Here is a 23789-nt window from a genome sequence, read left to right on the forward strand (position 1 = left end):
CCTTTGTTCCTTGTCAATTGTCTCCATCTACACACACACACACGTATATTCCTGTATACACACATGTATATATTTATTTTCAATATATCCCGGTTGCAGTCATCTACTGGCCTCAATCTCATTTCCCCCCTCCTTTCTCAAGGAGTTCAACAAGCGCCTGGCTCACAATCTTCTCCACTCTAAAACCTATCTTCAGATTCAGGGGATCTCAATATAAATTTCTATATATCCTCAAAAATTCTAGCCTCCCAGTTCATCAACCTCAACTCTCATGATTTCTTCACTCCAGCCAAGCTTCCTATGTCCCTGTCCATACCCAGAATTGTGCTACCTCCTAGTACAAAACTTTGCAACTCATTTTTGTTCACAGTTGCCTATCTTTCCACTTTTCACTGTTCCCAAACACAAACTGTTCATTCTTATCACAACCTCTAACAAGCACCTCGACCTTTCCCTGTGTTTCCATTACATCACTTCTCTGGTCTCACTTTGATTCACTTAAGACCTTAAGTTTCTGTTTTCCTTGATCAGACTGGATGAGCTGGCCTGAGGCCTCTCTTCAGTATGGAACCTAGAATCAACCAATTCAACCATATACCATTCTCTACCCTTGAATCCCTTGCTGTCTCGTCCTCTTGTCCAACTCCAGCAGGTAGGGTTAACCATCCTATGAGCCTCTTTCATTTCTACCCTTGCTGTTGAACACTAATTTGTTCAACAGCAAGATGGAGAAAATGGAGAAAAGTTATATAAGCACACCAATGAGGTAACTAATTCCAAATGGTCACTCACTGTTGCACAGAAATTCTTTTATTTTTCCTTGCACACTACAACAAAATAAATTATTCCAAACCCTCCCTTTTCTCTTCAAATTCCTTTCCCCTTCTCAACACAGGATCTCTACTTCTATTTGTTCTAGGAGCTGCATTTCAAAGTGCACATAAGAAAAATGAATTGTCCACAAGAGGGCAAGCAGGGTGATGAAGAAATTCAAGTTTATGCCATAAGCGGACCAAGTGAAGGAGCTAGGAAGGTTTCTCAGCCTTAGAGGACTGATGACTTGGGGCGGGGGGGAGAGGAGGCGGGGAATGATAGCTGTCTTCAAGTATCTAAAGAGCTCTCATGAGAAAGAACAACTAGATTTGTTCTTTTTCATCCCAGAAAGTCAAATTGAGCAATAATTAGAAGTTGCAAAGAAGCAAATTTAAGGGTCAAAAGCAGAGAAGGCTGCCTTGGGAAGTGAGTGGGTACCTCTTCACTGGAAAGGTAGGAAAAGAAGTTAGCTTTCAGGTGCAGGTTGGAGAGGCAGGCCACTGAGGTTCAACCCTTCCAACTCTGAAATTCTGTGATACTTTACTGAGAAAACAGAAGCTATCTGCCACAATCCCTCTCTTTTACCCCCAAATCCCTCTATCTAGTCCCTAATTCTTTCCTCCTTTGCTGCAGTCTCTTGAGTAAAAGGATGCCTTTCTCCTTACTATATGTGCTGTTATGATCCCATTCTCCTCTTGAGGATGCCCCCTCAATGATTCTCTCGCTCTCATTTTCAATCCTCTTTATCCACTGGCTAGTTCTCTGCTACCTCCAAACATTCCCATATTCCTCTGCATTTGTTGCCTCTATTTCCCCACCCCTCAGGAATTTAGCTTCTAACCCATTTCCCCAAAGAAACCAATGACTTCTTTTTTTTTTTTTAAAGCAATTGGGGTTAAGTAACTTGCTCAAGGTTACACAGCCAGTTATTATTATTTCTGGGTGTGGTGCTGAGCCCGAGCCCAGATTTGATCCAGGTCATCCCGACACTGGAGCCGGTGCTCTTACTCGCTGTGCTACCTGGCCGCCCCTAAACCAATGACTTCTTAACCACTAAATCCAATGTTTTTTCTGTCTTCATTCTATTTGACCTTCCTCCCAGCTCACCTCTTAAATATCTAACCATTCCTTTTCAGGCCCCAATGCTGGGTCATCACAATAATTTAGGGGCAGCTGGGTAGTACACAGTGGACTTGGAGGAAGACCTCAGTTCGAACCTGAGTGATCTTGTGATCTTGGGCAAGTGACTCAATGTCTCTTTAAGAAAGGGGAATAATAATTAACACCTACCTCCCAGGGTTGCTGTGAAGATCAAAGGAGATTTATAAAGTGCTTAGCCCAGTGCTTGGCTGTTGCTGTCAGGCGTTTCATTGTGTCCGACTCTCTGTGACCTCTTTTGGCCTTTTCTTGGTAAAGATACTGGAGTGGTTTGTTATTTCCTTCTCCAGCTCATTTTATAGATGAGGAAATTGAGGCAAACAGGGTTAAATGACTCATCCAGGGACATATATCTAGTGTATGAGGCCGCATTTAAATTCAGGTCTTCCTCATTCCTGGCCTGGGGTTCTATCCACTGAGCTGCCTAGCTGTCCTTCTGGCATGTAGTAGGTACTTAACAAATGCTTGTTTTTAAAAATGGCTTCTTAGGTCTCTCTTCCAGCTCTAGCTCCCATGATCTCCCACGTGTTAAGCAGGTGCACTCCTTAGTTGTCTCTCTACACTTTCAGTGATCTCGTCTATTTCCTGTGAGGTCACAGCATCATCTGTTCTGATGCCTATCCTGCCCTAATCTCTCTCCAGAACTGTAATATCCTATAATATCCACTGCCTGATAAATATCTCTGCAGAGCTGTACCAAGGACATCTCAAATACATTCCAAATAGAACTCTTATCTTCCCCACTAAAAGTCACCCCTCCCCACCTCCAGAATTCCCTGTACTTCCTGAGAGCACCACCATGCTTACACTGTTTAAGGTTTACAACCCTGGAGCCATTCTTGATTCTTCACTTGCCCTCAGTTCCATAGCAAACTAGTTGACATTTAATAATCCCACAACATCTCGAGCATCCATCCTTGTCTCTCCATTCACACTACCCTAATTTGGCCCCTCATTACGTCTGAACTGAAAACAACTCCTAATTAGTCTCCTTGCTTCTGGTCTTTTCCCCTTTCACACTAATGTGAAATTAACATCTTTAAGAAACAGATTTGATCACGACACCTCTCTGTTCAAAAATCTTCAATGTTTCTCTACTATCTCTAAATAAAACAGAAACTTCTCAGCTTCACATTTAAAACCCTCAACAATCTGGGGCCAACCTACCTTGCCATGCTGATCTCACAGTCTGAGGTTTTTTCCTGGACTGGATCTCTGATTTCATTGGTGTAGAGTTCAGGAAACTTCCTCCACCAGTGTAGACTGCAAGTGCTTGGCAACTTAGGGTCTCTGAAAGTTGCTTGGGGCTCAGAAATGAGGCCATCTGCCCGGGTCACACCACCATGTCTGTCAGAACCCAAAGCTTCCTGACTCCAAGGCCAGCTCTCTATCCACTACTCCATGCTCAATAAATGGTGGTTGAATTGACCAAAAGCTCAATATAAGTCAAAAGAGTAATAATGGCAACCAAAAAACAAACTAAGGCTGTTAGAAGGTACATGGAGAGAGGCATGGTGCCCAGGGCAGGTCCTCTCCTGTGGGCAGACCAGAGTCGGTGTGCTGTGCTCAATGGTGGGTACCACATTTAGGCAGCATGCTGATAAGCAAAGAATATCCAGAGAAGGGCAATCAGGATGGTGGGAGACCTTAATATCATGCCACGTGATGATTAGTTGAAGGAAGACTAGAGAAGATTAGATTTAGGGGGGAAATGATAGCTGTCTTCAAGTACTTGAAGGGCTGTCCTGTAGAAGAGAGATTAGACTTGTTTTACTTGTTTTTCTGAGCCTGGGAGGGCACAACTAGGAACAAAGGGGGTGAGCTGCAAAGGGGCAATCCAAGATCAAAATGAACTTAGTACCTGGCGAGATCACAAAATAGAATGGGCTGCCTGGGAAGGGAGTGAATTACCCCTCAACAACAGGTCTTTGGGCAAAGGCTAAATGATCACTTGCTGTGGAGAAATTACAGGAGGAATTCTGGTTTGTGCACAGGCTGGACTAGATGCCTCTAAAACCTCTTCACACTCTTGAGATGTGGGGATTCTGAAGCATTCACAATCCAGTGGCATTGAAATGTACACATTTTACTGTATTTTATTACTCAAACCAAGTTTCTTGAGATTTTTATCTTTCCAAACTGGAAATTTGGGCCCCAAATGAGCTGAGCTTCAAAGATTCACTTCCCTGGTAACTGCACCACTGCCTTCCTGACCCTGGAATCTCTACATCGCTCTTTCTCACACCACACAGCCAATCTGCTGACAGCGTCTGTCCTTTCTGTCTTCACGCCTCTCTTACAAGCATCCCCTCCCCCTCTCTGCTCACACAACCACCACCCCTAGTATTTATCTTCATCACCCTGCATCTGAATCCGTGCAAAAGTTCTGAGAAGTTCTCTACATTTGTTATCTCACTTGATCCTCACAACCACCCTAGAAGATGAATGCTATAATTATCCCCATTTTTCAGAAGGAGAAACAGAGTCTGAGAGAAGTTAAGAGGCTTGCCTAGGATCACACATCTACTAAGTGTTTGCCTATCACCTCCAGGATCAAATAAAAACCCTGGCCCTTGCCCATCTTTGCAGTCTTCCTATATTTGACAATGACTATGAGACCATAGCCTTCTCTCCACCTCCTGACCCTAGACCAGGTGGGCGAACCTGTGGCCTCGAGGTACCAAGTTTTATGAACAAATCCTTTTATTTAGGGGATTGGTTCTGTGAAGTTCAGATTCAGTCAAAGGGCCGCACTTGAAGGCCCAGAGGGCCACATGGGGCCTCGAGGCTGCAGGTTCCCTGCCCCTGCCCTAAACCTTTTCACTGGCTATAAACTGTAACTAGAATCCTCCTCCCTTCTTCTTCTCCATCTCTCAGCTTCTGGGCTCCCTTCCAGACTCAGGTGAAGTCCCACCTTTTTTGGTCCTCCTCCTCCCCCTCCCCCCCCTGAGCCGCCTCCCTCCCCCTGAGCCGCCTCCCATCTGCACTGGACATATTTTGCATGCATACTTATTTGCATGTTAATTCCCCCATTGAAATGTGAGCTCCTGGGGGAAAGAAGCTGTGTTTTCGCTTTTCCTTGTATCCCTAGGAGCTCAGCATCATGTGTGGCACCCAGTACAAGTTTATAAAGCCTGTGGACCGAACAATTTCAACTTAAATCCAAATCTCTTCCATTAACAAATCAGAAACTACTCAACGATAAAGATATTGGTTTAAATATCTTTAATATTAATGATTAATTAATTTAATGATTAGTAGTTTAAATTAGTTTAGTTTAAAATGATTAATTTTAAATTAAGATTAAATATCTTAATAATAATTATAATAATAAATAAAATATATAATAAATAAAAATAATCTTAAAATAAGATTAGTTTAAAATTATTTTCATCAATAAATTATATTACAACCTGACAATATTTTAATTGTTGACTTTAAAAATATCTTTTTTTATAGCACTTTCATTTCCACATCTACCCCTCCCCTTCCCTACCTAGCAAATCATCCCTTCTAACAAAGTTTTAAAAAGAAAGGGAAAAAAAGCAGTTGAGCAAAACCAACCAACAAATAAACCATATCTGACAATATCTGTTATATTCCTCATGCTAGCTCCCCATCTCTGTATACAAAGAGGGAAAGGAAGTCCACTTTCTCAACTCTTCTCTAGGACTAAACTTGATCTTTAGGAGTCTAATGCTATTTTCAAGAACTTACCGATGTGAACTACTACCATCATCTTTGCTACGTAGGTGGCTAAATCCTTGCGAGAAATTCTCTTTAGGGGATCGCTTTGGACTGTATGCCATCGTCACTGGTGTTAGCATTATATCTCTTTTAGCTATAGAGAAGAAAAAAAAAGAAGAGCTTTTTCTATAGAATGCAGATCATCTTATACTATCAAAACATATTGGCAACATCAACCAAAATTGTTTTTTTCAGGAATTTAGAAGTAAACTAGAAACAAACTGGAAACATCAATGGAATACCGAACATGTCTACCACACAATAATCCAGATAGCTTCTTAACTATTGCCTAAAAAGGAAACCTCAGGTATAGAATTTTGCTGCTCGACAAGGGAGAAGGTGATTGCTCTTTAGTGCCCCTGCTGCCAATGAACAGACGCCTCCATTTTCATCACGGCTTAAATTCTTACGTTGAATATTCAATTAAAGCAAACACCTAACTTATCTTCTTGTCTTTTCACATGGGAGAAAGAACAAGAAATTCTCTTGACTTGAGAAAACTCCATGGGAATAACTCTCCACTAAGCTCTTTGGTCACATTCATGGTAAGTGCAAGCATCCCAGGAGCTCCCTCACTCAGCAAGCTTTTACTGAAGGCCTGCTGTGATCAGAGAGCTGGACTGGATATAGAAAACCCAGGCACAAATATTCAATTCTAAATAGGTACAAATCACCTTTCATTTTTTTAGGACACAAGAAATGTACAAATTTAATCCTTACTTGAAGCACTTGATTTTCGGTTTGAAGGTGGGAGAGATGATGATCTCTGTGAAGATGAGGAATTATACTTCTTTGATCTTTGATGAGAACCTTTCTCTGGGGACCGATTTCTACTGGAAGTGGTCTCAGGAACAAATCCTACAGTTTGACGGCGACTTAATGTTTCTGTTAAAGACAAATATGAAGAAATCGGATTTCTGTGCTTTCTGTCTTCACTAATAAATGGTTATGCAAGTCTTTCCTTCCAGTTGGCTCTTGTACTACTGCCCTGAATACTATTTTTACCCATAACTGGGTTACAGTAATTAATCATTAACCCATAAAACAATTATATTTAAGAGAAGAAAATCTTGCATGTCACATTTATAATAAATATATTCCTGTTCTCACTTTACATACGGCAAACATACAGTCTTCAAAATAATTTTATTTTTTATTCGTTTTCTTCTTTAGCAAACTGAGGTATTGATTTAATCTAGCAGGATAGACTGCTTTTCTAAGTATAACAATAAGGTACTCATCAAGTAAGAGAGAGATATGATCAAGTTAGGCACATTGGAGAATAAAAAGACATGGAGACAATTAAAATATTTAATATTTCACTCCAGTCAAAAGATGTCTACTGCTGAAGATGTGGAAATAAACAATATTTACTGCTATCCATACTTTATTACTGTCACTATTACTAGATTATTATGACTAAAATTTCTTTTATACCATCCTATTGTTTAGAGAAATAAAATATAATATGAAACAGAAACTATTCAAATAACCATAATAATGACATACAAACCTTAGTAACCAATAAGTGAAAACCATGATAGGCCTTTTGATGAAAAGGCAAGATACTTCTGTAATTTTTAAAATATGTCCATGAATCAAGTCAACAAGACATATTCAGAGAAAAGTAAAATTTTCATTTGCTTTACATTATCACTTCCATTAATAGCTCTCACTTATGACTTTGGGAAAAAAAATCAGAATCATTTCCAATCTACACTACTATCCTTTATAGATCTTCCCTGGTAATAAAAAAAATACAAGCTAAATCCAAATGAAGAAGTGACTGTTTCTGACAACAGGCATCATTCCACCCCCATGGTACCTCCCCACAATTCTCTACTAAGAAAGGGGATGTATGTTTTCTCTTCTTTTCTGAGACCAACCAACACAGATCACTGTAATTAATCTGTTTTATAGCATTTTACTATTGCTTCACACTTTTTCTTTTTAAACCACTGTCAGATATGATGGAAAAGTTGTTTCAGTTACTCATCTATAAAATGGACTTTAAACCATAACATAATTACTGTAATTTTACTCCATTACTTGAGCAATTTAATACTAAAAAAGGAATGTCATCTGTAAAAATAAAGTTAACATACAGCAAGGAAAGGAACAAATATTTACTATTTGATGTGTCCTCGTTCTCTGTCTGTGTGCCCCAATGTTTAAATATTTTTCCTTCTTCGTGATTTTTATAAACTTTGATGACTGATGTATCTGAAGACTCCCTTTCTTTTAAACTTGTTGTTGAGTCTTTGAGTGGACAGTCCTTTTCGGGAGGTGTATGGTACCTTAAAAAATTTTTGTTAAACACATAAATAACTAAGACTAATTCACTATATAAATAGCATAACAGAGTTGATTGATAATTACACTCAAAATTGAATGAAATACTTTGCAAATTAAAGCCCATTCCCAAATACAACACAAAAAAGAACCAGAATGATGACCTTTCAAGATGTTCCAAGCAACAGAAGACAAATGAAACTCTTAAAATATGTCCATGAAAATCTCTGTAGCTCACCAAAATGTTTTGCAAATAAATGAAAACACAAGAGCATTTCCTACATAAGCTGTATTCTGAAGTTATCCTACCTAAGAGTGTAGGATTCCCCAAGCTGGTTATTGACCAAATTATCTTGACTGTCTAAAGGCTGGCCAGTAAAGATGGAATATTCTGCTCCTGGTATCAACCACTTCCTCCTACTAACGTCGGAAGCTGTTACCGTGCTAGTGGAGTGGAAAACATCAGGAATGTTAAGAAACAAGGCAAAGTAAGGCATTCTTCTTTTTGAGTGGTTTGTGGCTTGCTCATTTTAATGAAAAAATTAACATTCTAATCAATGAAATTTTAAAAAACAATACAGTAACATGATAAAACAAACTAATAAATACTTAGAAGAAAATGCTGAAGACAAACTTTATTTGCTAAAAAGATTGAACTCATCATTCATACTATGTTTAAAGTGACTGCCAGTAAACAAATCTGCATTCTATGTGGGTGCTAAAGTTCAGTTCACTTTAGACCAAATTTTTTTTAAAGTTAATTACTATACATTACAAATGTTGCACTGTAGACAATATTGCAGAATTATATTTACCATAGTCTAATTAATACAATAGTTATTCCAAAACTTTTTATAAGAAATGTCAAATTTAAATAAAAATTGTAGTTATGTTAAAACTGGCTGTGAATTTTACCAACAACCAAGTACATAATGAAGAATCTGAGACCAATGCCATGGTTAGACAAACCCTCTACTAAAATTTAAAGCCCATCTTTTATTTCCCCCCTAGAGAAAAACACTGAAGTTTAATAATGGACATAATCCTTATCTTATAATACATATATGAGACGGAATAGCTTACCTGGTAAGGGATGGTGATATTTGATTTTTGGTAATAATACGAAGTTTTGATAGATTTTCATGTTCTACTTGCTTGATCTGGGCTTCCAGTTTTGAAATTGTTCTAATTCAAAAGTAATAAAATATATTCAAATACTTTTAAGATACAGACCCTCTTTATTTCAACTATTTTATTTCTAGAAACAGATAGTCATGGAGAAAAAAAAAACAGGAGGGGCGGCCAGATAGCACAGTAAGAGCACCGGCCCCAGAGTCGGGATGACCTGGGATCGAATCCGGGCTCAGATACTTAGCACCACACCCAGAAATAACTGGCTGTGTAACCTTGAGCAAGTTACTTAACCCCAATTGCTTTAAATAGATAGATAAATAAATAAATGAAAATTAAAAGAAAAAAACCAGGGAGGAGATACCCCTGATTTAGAGATCTTGTTCTTTGATTATAAGTTTACTATGAAAATCATGCCAAAGATAAAAACTGAGGGAAATAAGGGGAGAAAAAGAAAAAACAATCACTGTTATTCAATTCCATAAAGGAATTTCAAATGCTACAATGGGAGAAGAAAATATTATTAATGCTTTAAACTTTATATAGAATAGCTTATTAATCTAAGAATTTTGTGGAAAAATACACTATATGCATTTTAAAGTCTAAATACCATCCAAGATCTAATAAAACTGAATGCAATATTCAAATAAACATTGTTTTAAAATGCAGATTTCATATTATCTATTTACTGTATTAATTAAAGTTAATACAAAAGTCTCAAAAGTAAGAATTTTATAAGTATCAATTAGAAACTTTTCTGTTTTCACTAATGAGAAAAACCACTCACAAATGAGAGCGAGATATTAATAAAACTTTCCCAACTTTTTTTTTTAAAGAAATGTGATCCAGGGGTGGCTAGGTGGTGCAATGAATAGAGCACTGGCCCTGGAGTCAGAAGGACCTGAGTTCAAATTTGGCCTCAGATACTTAACATTTACTAGCTGTGTGACCTTGGGCAAGTCACTTAATCTCAATTGCCCTGCCTTCCCCCATCCAAAAAGAAAAAGAAAAAGAGAAATGTGATCCAACAGACTTAACTAAAAGGAGCTTTATTCATTTAATGCCTGCTTCCAATGTCACTTTCCAAAAACAGCAATAGTCTCTTTTGCTGATATCTTAAGATGTACTCTTAAAAAAATAATAAAAACAGCTAACATTTATAAAACACCTACTATGTGCCAGGCACTGTACTAAGCACAAAACTGAGGCCAACAGACATTAAGTGACTTGCCCAAGATCACACAGTAAGTTTCTAAGGTCTCATTTGAATTCAGGTTTTCCTGACTCCAGGAGTGGCGCATTGCTATCCACTGACATTCTATTTCCTTTTAAAGCAAAATTCATCACATTCCCTGAAGGGTAGGTAGTCTATTTAGGCTGGTGTTTAAAATAGTTAAACAAACTACTTCTAGAATGAAACAAACAGATGCAGGGAAGAGTTGAATTCCTATTTAGAATGAGGACTTGAGTTCAAATTTGACGTCAGACATGTACTAACTATGCGACCCTAGGCAAGTTACTTAACCTCAACTGCCTCTCCCTACTCCCCCCAAAAAAGTTCTTTTTAGTCCTGTCTACATAGTGATTAAAAGGCTGTATCTATGTCCAAAAAAAAAGTACAACATATAAAAATGTGCACTATCATAGCAAAGGCTATATAACCATTCCAAAAAGCTGACAATAACAGCAATTTTTATGCTTCAATGAAAATCTCATTCTTCCTATACAATTTAAATAGTTGTGTATGCTGAGCATGCAATTAAGAAGTATTTGTTACAATCACATAAAAGGTGGCACCACATTTTACCTTTTCAAATCAGAAATTTGAGTATTTGCATCAAACAATTTGTTCTCAGTTGTATTTAGTGTATCCTATGAAAATAAAGGAAAATTTAGATAATGATGTAGATAAATACTTCTTTGTACTACTTACATTCAAGATTTATGATACTGTTACTCTAATGTTTCACTGAAGAGTTTAAAAATGCAAATTCACGTAATTCTACAAATGTGAAATCCTTCATGTTTACTTCAGACAATTCTGACCAAAAATAAACATGGCCTTTGCCCAAATTAGGTGAATAATTCTGTGACTTATCCCAATCAATCAATCCCAAATATGACATGTTCTTACTGAGTAGAAACTACCTAACTGGAAAATGAATAAACCATGAAAACATAAATTTTCTTGTTCTTTAGTAGAATAATCTTTCCACTTTAGTTCCAATTAAAAATTCAAACACAATCAGCAAACAGTTCTGTAGGAGACAGGTGAAACAATGTCCCTCCCCATAAGAAACTCTTAGAAAATAAAACCTTTATTAGCATCTTCCAATATTATTTAATAAAATGTGGTACTTGACCACTTTTCAAAGCATTTCTCATCTTATCTGATCTTTACAACCTTGTGAAAGAGATATGACATCATCCCCATTCTGCCGATGAGCAAACAAAAAGAGCTAAGTGACTGGATCTGCTCAGGGTCATAGAGTGACTTAGGCCTGGAGCCAAATCTGCATGACTCAGTTCAGTGCTCTTTCCATTATTCAAAATATAAATGTTCAGTCTCTACCTTTACTCTTTCATGTTGTTTTCCAAGGGATTGATATTCTCCTAGAAGCTACAAGAAAAAGAATAAACTTTACTATAACATTACCTGTTACAAAATATCATAGAACTACAATTTGTAATCAGCCAGCAAGAGGATTGAAGTTCATTTATTACAAATAAGATTTTAACCAAACATAGTTACAGTGGCAGACTTAAAATCAATTTCAAGTAAAACAAACCAAACCAAAAAACAGGGGGAAAGCTACTCTAAGTCTGATTCCGAACATTTTTCCTTACCAGACACACAGATGGTAAGTCAGATACCTCAACAGCTAAATGAAGACAGAAAGCAACCAGGTAGGTGGGGGTGACACTAAAGTCTTTTAAAGCTCTGTCTCCCTGTTGTTGCAAGATGGGAAGACCCAGCTGTCTAGACTGGTATAGTATAAATGCAGTTAGAGCAAAGTTTTATCAAACTCAAATGTACTTTGAAAAAAAGTAATAATAAAATCAAATTAGTTTATAAAAATACTGTAACAAAAGAAAGCATTACTAAAACCTTGACTAAAAGTACGATAAAGAGCTAGCATAGTTTTCTCACTTACAGCTTGAAACATTTTGTTTTCCTGTTTTATTCTAGCATCTTTATCATCTGAGAGTTTGTAAGCCTTATCAAACGCTTCTTCTAGATCCTTTAGTCGGGATTTGAGTCGAACGATGGTGTTATCTTTTTCTTTATTACTTGCTCGCATTTCCTCAATACGTTCCTGTAAAATTTTGGAAGCATTACTGGCTGCATTGAGGTGCTCTCTCAAATCACTCTACAAAATAAAAACAAAGATAACTATAAGTTATTTTTAATGGATGAACACACTTCTACCTCACATACCAAATATAGCATAAGTGTTAAAAGGGTAGAATGCAAAGTTTATCATTGTGGACAGAAAATGGAAAATAGCATCAAATTTAAACATCCCAAAGGAAGGTGACAGAAGCACTGGAGAAGAGCTGAGAAACCAAGTCCTACAAAAAGATGATGGTCTCCTTCACTCTCTGTAATTAAAATGAATAACTCTGGTGGCAGAAAGAGATTTTAAATTCAGGGTGCAATTTGATGGTTATCATTTACATACATGTTACACACACATGAATCCATGGATTTAAGAGTTGTTTCTCCCCTTCTATCTTCTACAAAAATGTAAAATAAAGTTTAAAATGTCCAGCTAGTATATATACCAATCAAATATAAAAAAAAATATGCAGGACAAAACCAAATATTTTCGCTCTAACACCTAAATGCAATGGTTAGAGGGATAAATCTTGAGCAATACATGAAAAATATGATTTATTTCAAAGCAATGAAAAATTAGAGCATTAACAGACCACACAGGGATTCCTTTAATGTAAAGGTTGGATCTAAGTGGCTGAGATCCCTTTCAACTCTTAATTCTGCAATTCATTATACTGAGATTGTGATATTCAATCACAAAAAAGAATCAGCCTTCACAAGAAGATAGCCTAAAAGATTTGATTTTAAAAACAGCAACAATTACAACTTAAATTGCATTTTAAAGTTTGCAAGTCACTCTCCTTACAAAACCTCTTTCATTCATATCTCTATTCTATGTAATACAGAAAGCATAAAGCTAGCAGAATACAACATGAATTACTTACCACTTCCATTTCCAGCAAATTATTTTTGCTCTCCAGAATTTTCATATGAGCACTGGCCTCATTCAGAGCACCACCTAATTGGTCACATCTAAAATCATAAATCAACAATCAGAAGAAAATGACCACAAAATTTAAAAATTAGAGAATGAAACCTCTTTCCTTAGAAATTACACATAAAGCCAGTTAATTTTTAGCATGTAAGTTAAAACTGATTGTTCAGTGTTAGCTAAAATCTAAGACATTACTCTAATAAAAGATATTTCTAAAGATAACTGATGATATTCTAATGGTTTGAAGGAATAGAATAAATGTATTTAAAAAAAACTACCTAAATTTGAACGTGTTACTTAATTGATACGAGTGTGTGCATGTATATCCTATTCAAAATTTAAGATACAGAGTGAACCACAAACTACTTAAACATAATAATAAAAAATCAATCTACCCTGATGCAATCAATTGTAGAGGATCATGTGTAGAAGTGTGTAGTATAGTCATGTATAGTCAGTGTGTAGAAGTGACACATATGATAAATACTGTATTGTCAAAAAACTGGCTTTAGTTGCATTGAACCCTTTTCTAAGTCAGTGGACTTTCATCTTGACAAAAGTATCCCATCTGCTGCCTCATATATTCAAAATCAAAAACCTACTAAAAATCTGAAGAGAATGAAACAAGAATTGATCCCAATATTGTGATTAAACAGAAAAAAAAATGCTTCATGAGAAAGCAACAGTATAATTCCATATAAAGTATATTTTCTAACTACATGGTCAATTTAGAAAAATAATTTATAACGGTGGGAAATTAAGCAGAACAATTCATTATCTGCCATGTGTCTGACCAAACATGCTGGAAGAATCTCTGTGAAAGATTTTATCCTCAATTAAAAGTGATTAAAAATTACTGCCAAAGTGTAATGTTAGCAGTCATCTGCTGTAACAACTATATAAGACGTCAGTACTACATTTAAGATGCCAATAATACTAATTCCTATCATTCTAACATAATGAAATTTGATAGTTTTCAATTCTTACTTTTATACAGCAAAGTTAAATATCATAAATGTCACTAAGCTTAATAGTCTAACCCTGCTGAATGAAAATTTACAGATATATGCTGGAATTTTCTGAAAAAGAAAATAAGACAACAGGAGTGGGGAACCTGCGGCCTCAAGGCCACATGTGGACCTCTAGGTCCTCAAGTGTGGCCCTTTGATTTGGACTCAAACAGCCTAGAGGGACCTAGAGAGCCACATGTGGCCCCGAGGCCGCAGGTTCCCCACCCCAATTTTATACTTCAAGGTACCTATCTATGACACATACATTTAGGGGAAGAATATTCTATCTCAAGTTAGAGGAACTTTCATTTTACAGGTAAGTAATAATAACACATTCTACCTCTCTGCAAGACTCTGATTAGTTTTCTTCATATCTCCATATGCAGATGCTTCACTTCTCTCTAACTGTTGTTTCAGGTTATGTATCTCTGAGTCATAATAAGCCCGGAGATCAGCTATATGTCGAGCATGCTTCTCCCTCAGGTTTTGCCTCATTCTGTTTGCAGGGAGCAAAAGAGAATTAAGTTTGAGTCAAGGCTTAAGAACACGTAAGAACACACATTTCTCTGCCTATCCATAACAGGCCTTTACAGTGGATATTAAAACAAATTAATTTAACTTAGAAGTTAATTTATAAGATCATAAATTCTGTTAATATTTTTTAAATATCTCCTAAAAATCCAGATTTGTTTTCATGTACAGAGATCATCTTGTTCTATACTTTCATTCTACAGACAACTGGCAGACCTACAGAGACCTATAGAGGTAAAAACAATATATAGTACTTACAAGGAACTACTTTTTTAAATTAATGATTTGATTTTTTTAAGATGTAAAGAATAAAATATAAATACTAAAATCTTTTTCATGATCTTCTACTTCAGTCAACAAACACTTTCTTTTTTGCTCCAGATTTGTCATTTCAATGGTGTGGGACACTGTGCCCATACAAACAGGAAATTCATCTGTAACAAAATTATGGGAGATTGCCCAAGTACATGTAGTGAGAGGTTAAATGACTGATTTGCCAAGGTCACTAACACAGCTAGTACACGCAGAAGCAGAACTCGAACCCACATTTTACCTGACTCCAATGCTGGCCTGCATCCACTATCTACTCTCCAATATATGAGAGAAAAAAACAAACAAAACTGATAAATAATTTGATTGCATTTAAATAATTATACATACTTGGACAATGCAACTGGGTCTTCCATGCAAGTCATTGAAACACTGCCTTCTGGCAAACTGTTGTCTACACTCGCAACTCGAGTATGAGTGACAGTGGTTGAATTGTTTTCTTCATCTTCAGTGTTGAATGAAATTTCATTACTAGCAACAGACTGTGCTAAAGGAAAAGCAGAGTTGGCCCTACTTTCATTTTGGAGTGCATGACTTGGCCAAGAGTCCATAGGTAAAGTTTTAATAGCTGAAGGATAGTTGGGGGATCTATCTAACTGAGAGGAGGTAACGTTACTTGTTTGTGAAAAGGAGTCTGTGTCAGAGTGGCTAGAAGTACTAGGATCCAATATGGACTCTGGAGAGAAAGACAATCTTTCAAGATTACACCGAAAGTTATTTGACTGAATCCCTGAAATCTGCTGATTTGGCTTCCTGTGCAGGGCTGGGTCTAGAGTTAATACCTAAAAGTAGAAGAAACAAGAATAATCAATGATATTTAATGCTCTTTTTAAAATGAAAAACTTTACTGATTTCATATATAGCTTATCAAAAGTCAAAGAGCTTATCATTAAAAGTTAGAGTCACAAAGCACCTCGTATTTTGAGTCTGCAGTATTCAAATAGCATTCCATAAAGGAAAAAACCAAGTGGATGAAGAAAGCACACTGTCCAGATTCAGACATGTAGCAGGCAGGAGCTGCTCACTAAAGCAGGACATATATCTTACATGATTTCTGCAAAGAGACAATTATCTGGGCCCAGAACTGAGTAAAGAAGCAAGAAATCTGGCTTGATCACATTCAAGAAACTAAACAGATACTTTCAACAATCCCAAACTTTTTAACATCAAGATTCTAGAAATGATGTGCCTGAATCATGGGATATACTATCTCAGGAGAATCAGAACCATAGGTGACCCAAAGGACAACAGGTAAACATTTGATGCCATTACCTCTGGTGGATGACTGGGATTAGAAGTAGAGGCAAGAGTCCATTCGGATAATTGGTTATTTTTCCTTTGATTCATATGATAAATATCCTTCAGTGACGGCAGTTTCATTTCATTAGTGGAATTAGGCTTTTAAAATATAAAACAACATATTTTAATATGTGTAAATGTTTATATCGTATTGTTGCCATTGGACACTACACCAAAATACTAAGATTAGCAAGGTACTGAAAAGGGTTACAGATCACCATCCACTGTGAATGAAAGCCTCTAATTAAAGGGGAAAAAAAAAAAACCTTTCCTGAAAGATTTCTTCCATTTGGTCCCAGGGAACAGAACCAGAAACTATAAGAAAAAGCTCCAAAGGAGCAAATTTTGGCTAGATTGTCAGGGAAAATTTCCTTACGGTGAGACCTGTCCAAGAGTCAAATAAGCTGCTTCAGGCTGTAATAGGATTCTCCTTGTTAAATGCCTTTCCTCAAAGCTGTATGATAACTTCTTAATGATGTTCAAATGGGGATTTCTTTTCAGGTATGAATCAGACTCTCGGGCCATGGAAGTACCTTTCAACTCTACAATTCTATGATTCTGAGGTTTCACAATTCTTGCTCTAACAATGAGAACTAAATTATCTTTAAGAAGTCAAAACTTGCTAACTGTTAATTTTGTGCTATTTTAAACCTAGGTATGAAGGCTGATTGGAGAGTTCAGCAATCTTCAAAGAAAGACCAAGAGTATCTCCCCAATATATTTATTGAACCTTATAATTTTTTACTTTTCCCTTCAAAAAAAGTCCCAAATTTGAGAATAGACAAGATTTTGAGCTGAGTGATTAGAGATAGGTCAATTATCTAGCTAGAAATGCAAGTTCCAAAAAGAAGTTATCATTTTTGCGTAAAGATGGGTAAAAACAAAAGAATTTTGGGGTTAAGTAACCTGCCTAAGGTTACACGGCTAGTTTTTGTGTGTGTGTGTGTGGGTGTTAAGTGTCTAAGGCTGGAACCGGACTCAGGGCCGGCACTTTACTCACTGCACCACCTAGCTGCCTCAAATCTTAATATTTTTAATGGTCAAGCTTGGCCCCAAAGGAAAAAACTTAAGAAAATGCATCTTTCTACTACCACTACCACGCATATACTCACCTTTTCAAAGGTGGGGGACTAGAAGTATATAAAAATTGAATACAATGTCATATGAATACATGAATGACATATGGAAAGGGGGATATTTTTAAATGAAGCCGATATAAACATTTTTAAAACAATAAAAATAAGCTTTTTAAAAAAAATCTTAACAGCAAAATCATAAAAAGTCACAAGAAAGGGATGTTACTTTATGAAAGAATCTTATTTTTTTTCTCCATAAAAAAAAACTCTCTCTATTTTCCTGAGTAGAAAGTCAAAGATGTTCTTTAGTGAAAGGGAGAATTCCAAAAAATTCCTTTCCTTCCTAATTTCACATGGGAATAAAAAACCTTTTATAACAAATTTTGATCATGATTATCTACTTGAAAAAGTCAAAGCAAAGATGAGGAACCATGCCATTCATTCTTCCTCCATTACCTTCCCAAGAGTATCAAAGAATCTGATTTTTTGCTGAGAAGGCTCCAAGAGGACAAGAGCCATTAAGGGGATGCAGGAAAATGAGTACCCTAATGTAAGGCTGGTGGAGTTGTGAATTAGTCCAACCGTTCTGAAGAGCCATTTGGAACTCTGCCGAAGGGGCTATAAAACCGTGCATATTCTTCAACCTGGCCATATTCACTACTAAGTCTATACTTCAAAGAGTTTAAAGGACCAAAAGTTATAGTAGCTATTTGTGTGGTGGTAAAGAATTGGAAACAGAGTAGGTGCCCTACAATTGGGCATGACTGAATAAGTTATAGCATATGTGAATGTGAGAGAATACTATTGTCCTAGAAGAAATGTTGAAAGAGTATAGTTTCAGAAAAGAAAGGGAAGACTTGTATGAACTGATACAGAACGAGGCAATGAGAATAATGTATACAGTAAGAGCAATATTATAATCAACTTTAAAAGGCAGTAACTTTGAGCAACACAACGACCCAACCACAATTCCAAGAACTCATGATGAAACATCCCCACCTCTCCATCCCCAAAAACAGAGCTGATAAGACTTATGTGAAAGTTGAAGTATATTTTATTCTGTTGCTTTCTTTTTCTGGCACAGTGATGGGAGGGATGAAGACGGAGAACATTCCAGACATGGGTACAGACCAATGCAACAGAGAAAAGAGAAGATGGAGTGCTGTGTTTGTAGAAAAGCAGAGTTTAGTCTGGCAAGACCACAGTGTGTGACAAGGGGAATAACATCTGGTGAGGTTGGAAAAATAGTCTAGGGCCAATTTGTAAAGGGTTATAGTCTGCCCCCACCAAGGAGAGAGGGCTCCTTGGGAATGAGTCCCTTCATGTTCCTCTTTGCACCACCACCTTCTAGCAGAATAGGCACTACCCAAATATTTGTTGACTAATTCAGTGGCCAGGCAGAAGGTTGCCCACCAATGGGAGACCAATTAGTTCAAACATTTTTCAATTAAAGGCCTATGATTACAACACCTGGGAGTTGGGATTATATGATTTAAAGCTAAAGCAGAATTGTTATTACAGACTCAAAAGAAACAGTATTCCAATGAGAATATTGCCCTTTTTATTGATTTGATAAGTGATTTAGATGGTTTAGCAGGAAACTGACAAGTGAGATTATTTTAAGCAAAATTACAAACAGCATCAGCTTATTGGCACATTCATATCCCAATCTTTCTGTAGTTTGAGTCGATAACAAAGCTTAAGCAAATGAAGTTGATAAGGATTAAAAAGTAGGATGAACCAACAAGATAAAAGCATAGTGGGGGAGATCAAAATTTGAATTGTTGTTATAAAACATTTTCACATGTGAACAACAAAAAAAATACCTGGTTTGGAAACACTTTCATGGGGTCGACATCTAAAAATGATTTTTCCAAAGTCTCAGGCAAAGAGTCATACTTGTCCTTTTCTTCTAGTTTCCAATAATTCATTCCTAACAGGTAAAAAGAAAGATAAGTGAAAAAGAGAAGAATGCCAGTGAAGAAGGAGGAAGATGAGCAAAGAAAAGCATATATGAAAAAGAAAAAGAAGATATGGAGAAAAGAAAAGAGGTCCTAGTTTATGTTTTTCTTACTACAGGAAATCATGAATGTGACCATAGTATGTTATGTAACTTATTGTCACTCAACCAACAAGCATTTAGTAAGCGCTCATTATGTGCCACACCCTGACCTAGGCACTCTGTCACTGGCTCATTGTCTAACCTTAGGAACATTCCCTCCCCTCACTGAGTCTCATCTTTAAGTAAATGAAGGGTTGGTCTAGATAATCTCTCTGATCCCTTCCCACACATAATTCTACAAGACTATCAATTCATCTACCAGCAAGCATTTATTAAGCCCCTCTTTGCCAGGCACTCCACTCTGAACTGAGGATATTGAGACAAAAAGGAAACAGTTCCTGAGATCAAGAAGTCTACATTCTACCAGGGAGAAACAACATATAGACACAAGCAGAGACAAAACATATAAAGGAAATTTCAGGGGGAAGGCATTAGTAGCTGGGGAATGAGGAGGATGGATCAAGAAAGGTCTTATGAAGGAAGCCAGGCTTAAGCTGAGCTAAGAAGGAAACTGGTAATTCTAAGAGTTGGAGTGAGAAGGGTAAGCATTCCAAGCATAAGGGACAGCCGGTGTTAAGGGATGGAGACCAGAGATGGGATGTCACGTGTAGGAAAAGTAAAATGGCCTGTTACATTGGACAACAGAGTATATGAAATGGGTGATATGCTTTTCTTTTTTAAAAAATCATTAGTAATTGAGGAAAAATAAATATTAAATTAAAAAAGAAAGATATTCTTTTAAAAATCATTAAAAATAGGGGTGGCTAGGTGGCGCAGTGAATAGAGCACTGGCCCTGGAGTCAGGAGGACCTGAGTTCAAATCTGACCTCAGACACTTAACACTTACTAGCTGTGTGACCTTGGGCAAGTCACTTAACCCCAATTGCCCTGCCTTCCCCCTTCCAAAAAAAATTCATTAAAAAGAAAAAGTTTATGTGTATAGGAAATGAAATTCATAAATTATTCTGATGTAATAAATAAAATTTTGGTGAGGAAAAAGTAATATAGAACACAATAGTTAACAAAAGCCCAGAAATGAATGAGATTCAAACATCCACACAAGCTGAAATGCTTATTATGTAAAATCAAATTAAAGGTTTTAATGATATATAAATTCATAGATTTAACATTTTATAAAAGAGAAATTTAGTATATTGCCTTGCATATAGAGTAGATACTCAACAAATGTTTGTGAAAACTAAATTATTATAAATGAAGACTCTTCATCAAATCAATTAAAAAAAAACTAATTATATGGAAGAGATTTTGAGAGCCTTGAACATAGTAAACATTTAACCAATGTATAAGAAGCTGAATTATTGAATTTTCAAAATTCCTTTAGGGAACAGATAAAAAATGATACCAGAATTCTTTCTTAAGGGGCAGCCAGGTAGCACAGCGAGTAAGAGCACCAGCTCCAGTGTTGAGAAGACCTGGAGATCGAATCCCAGGCTCAGACACTTAGCACCCACCCAGAAACACCTGGCCGTGTAACCTTGAGCAAGTTACTTAACCCCGATTGCTTTAAAAAAAAAAAAAAAGAATCCTTTCTTAGTTGCTTTAAATAACTCCGAAGGTACTACTTCCTTTCATCTTTATAGAAGACAACTGAAGCTCATTTCTAATAAGCAGGCATTGAAGCAGAACAGGCCATCACTCCCTGCTGAGAATTTATAGACAAGTCTCTAACCAAGGAAGAATATAGAAAAGTTTAAAAAAATGACAAATTAGAAAGACATCATACCTATTCCTTCAGATGCCCAAGAACTTGGGTTTTCATTTGGTTTATTAAGGTAAAAAACATGAGGATATGTAGCAGCACTGAAGTCAGCCTACAATTCAAAAAAACAAAATATTACTATCAAGTCAAGCTAAAACTTATTGAGCCCCATTCTCCATCCCACTGAATGAGTATCATAGGGAAGCCCCCAAAATGTTGACGAAAGAGTCAGAAAATTTGGTTTCAGCACAGGTACAAAAAGTTGCGACAGGAGAGGAATGAAAAATGGAAGCTGTTCATTCCTAACAGTCTATGATTAATTCTGCATGACATCTACTCCAGTGTCTAATTAGGACATGTTGTTTCACTCTCTGAAGCTAGATGAGGAGAACTGAACCAATTATCATTCAAATTCAGAACTAAAGTAGTTAGTCCAGCAATGAACATAAAGCCTTAAGAAGAACACTTAAATTGTTTTCATGAATATACGACAGCAAATAAAATGAAATCTCAAAACCAAGAAAAGTAGCAATGTCAAAGCTTAAATGGAAAAAATTTATGGTTGATATTTTAAAAGAAAATTGGTTATAAATCTCAGTAGGCCCAAGGTGAAGAGCAAAGTCACAGTGTGAAGATAGTTCCACACTATCCAGAATTTTCCTAACCATTTACTCTAAAGATGATTTTCTTAAAACTTCCATTCCTAGGAGATTTTCTTTCTGTTGAATCAATTGAAAACTCTATATGTGCCAGGAAGGAGGAATAATATACCTCAGCCATATAAGGCACTACTTACTTCCTTTTTCATTGATCAAGAAAATTTATAAGCAATCTTTTGCTTCTTTCAAAGCCATCTTTCTACTTACCATGAAGATTCAATAATTCCAAAAAGTCAAGAAAAGTGGATTAGGGAAAGACTAACCTGCGGTAAAAAATGAATTCTGCTCAGCTGCCATCTGGCAGGAACTGAGAGAGAGGTCACCTTCAACAGCTGCCCGCTTCACTCTTCTTAGAAAACAGGGCAGCCACTGAAGAAAAAAATATGGAGCAGTAAATAACCCTTTTAAAAGGTCAACCCTTCTAGCCCATGAAGCTATCACAATCCAAGCAGAAGAACCCTTCCTTAGTCTCAATAATAGTGTTTAAAAGAAAAAAACCCACAAAGTCCTTCATCTAGTAAGATGAAGAACCTTCAAGAGCTTATCCTACAACAGCAACAGAAACAAAGACAAGCTCTCTAAGATCTTTAAGCTAAACTACATTCTTAAAATGGGCTTCAGAACAGCTTTGGCACAAAATATGTTTTTATATGAGGAGTTTGGGTCAGAAAAGACAGGATACTTTTTAGCATTATCTAAACCTGCCCTTTGGAACTCATTAAAATCCTAAAGGAAACCCTCAAAACCACAGGACCATGGAGCCCAAAGTGGTATCAGGTCATCTAGTACAGCGCCCCTCGACCTCAGATAAAAACTGGATTCCTGCAGGCCATGTATTGACTTGGAAAACCACAAAATAACACTATCTCTGTTGTACTGTAATTTTATAGATTTTGCTAAATATTTCCCAATCATATTTTAGTCTGGTTCCTCCCTGTGGGCAGGGAGTCTGACACCTCTGATCTAGGTCAATTCCTATCTCACCAAGAAGCCTTCTATAACACTGCTCCCAAGATCCTTAGGGTCATTTCCAAGTAGAGGGAATTCATCACTGGAGAAGCACGTTCATTCTATTTTTGCCCACTTTTAATCACAAAGAAGTATAAGTATCTCCATATATCAAGCCCAAACCCAACACTGCATTGACTACAGTACTAAGCAGAACTAGACTACTCCCTTGTCCACACCCAAGTCCTTCGAACATTCAATCTTTCCCTCAGTGAAAGCTCACACTAACTACCTAGGGGCTCCCCAGAAAGGCAGATTCTGGTCTGATGACTCATTGATCTGATCTGTATGACTCTCCTTATGTAACTGACTCCTCATCATTTTGCTGCTAGTCTCATCTACACACCACAAAACCAAAAGAATGTTAGACTGGCATACAGCTACAATATACTACATGCTAGGATACATACTCAGCAAAAAACAAACCACAAGAAAATGCGGTCACTCAGCTGCACTGCACAACAACACAGGTTGTTTTAAAAGTTTCCCAGAAGTGTAAAAGTCTCCAAGAAAAGCTGGAGATAGGCAGAGGAAAAGCAACCACTAGGTGACGGAGAGGGCATGTTTCTGGCTGCTCTCGCAATCTGGCTATTATTCAATCAATCTATAAATTCCCTTCAGATTATGCAAAACGCCTTCACCCCATATCATGTTAGGTTATATTGGAATCACCAATGTA

General features: G+C 36.8%; 1 protein-coding gene across 9 annotated transcripts in view; it reads right to left on the reverse strand.

Annotated features, from left to right (window-relative positions):
• MPHOSPH9 (M-phase phosphoprotein 9) overlaps positions 1-23789 on the reverse strand; it is a 55672-nt gene that overhangs the window by 18779 nt on the left and 13104 nt on the right. For 8 of the 9 annotated variants that reach the window (XM_069081539.1, XM_069081541.1, XM_069081533.1 and 5 more), the window contains 14 exons: positions 21468-21555; positions 19488-19594; positions 16559-16684; positions 15617-16068; positions 14766-14921; positions 13366-13453; positions 12297-12512; positions 11714-11761; positions 10949-11013; positions 9094-9195; positions 8320-8454; positions 7849-8015; positions 6439-6603; positions 5689-5812 (listed from right to left, as the gene is read on the reverse strand). In XM_069081539.1, coding sequence (XP_068937640.1) covers positions 5689-5812; positions 6439-6603; positions 7849-8015; positions 8320-8454; positions 9094-9195; positions 10949-11013; positions 11714-11761; positions 12297-12512; positions 13366-13453; positions 14766-14921; positions 15617-16068; positions 16559-16684; positions 19488-19594; positions 21468-21555 — 2039 coding nt within the window. The remainder of the gene's footprint in view (positions 1-5688; positions 5813-6438; positions 6604-7848; positions 8016-8319; positions 8455-9093; positions 9196-10948; positions 11014-11713; positions 11762-12296; positions 12513-13365; positions 13454-14765; positions 14922-15616; positions 16069-16558; positions 16685-19487; positions 19595-21467; positions 21556-23789) is intronic. The other variant, XM_069081540.1, reaches the window with a different exon arrangement.

This window comes from Petaurus breviceps, unplaced genomic scaffold (assembly GCF_028583685.1).
Source record: "Petaurus breviceps papuanus isolate PSGF00001 unplaced genomic scaffold, PetGlider_PUasm1.0 99, whole genome shotgun sequence".
In the NCBI taxonomy this organism is placed as follows: Eukaryota; Metazoa; Chordata; class Mammalia; order Diprotodontia; family Petauridae; genus Petaurus; species Petaurus breviceps.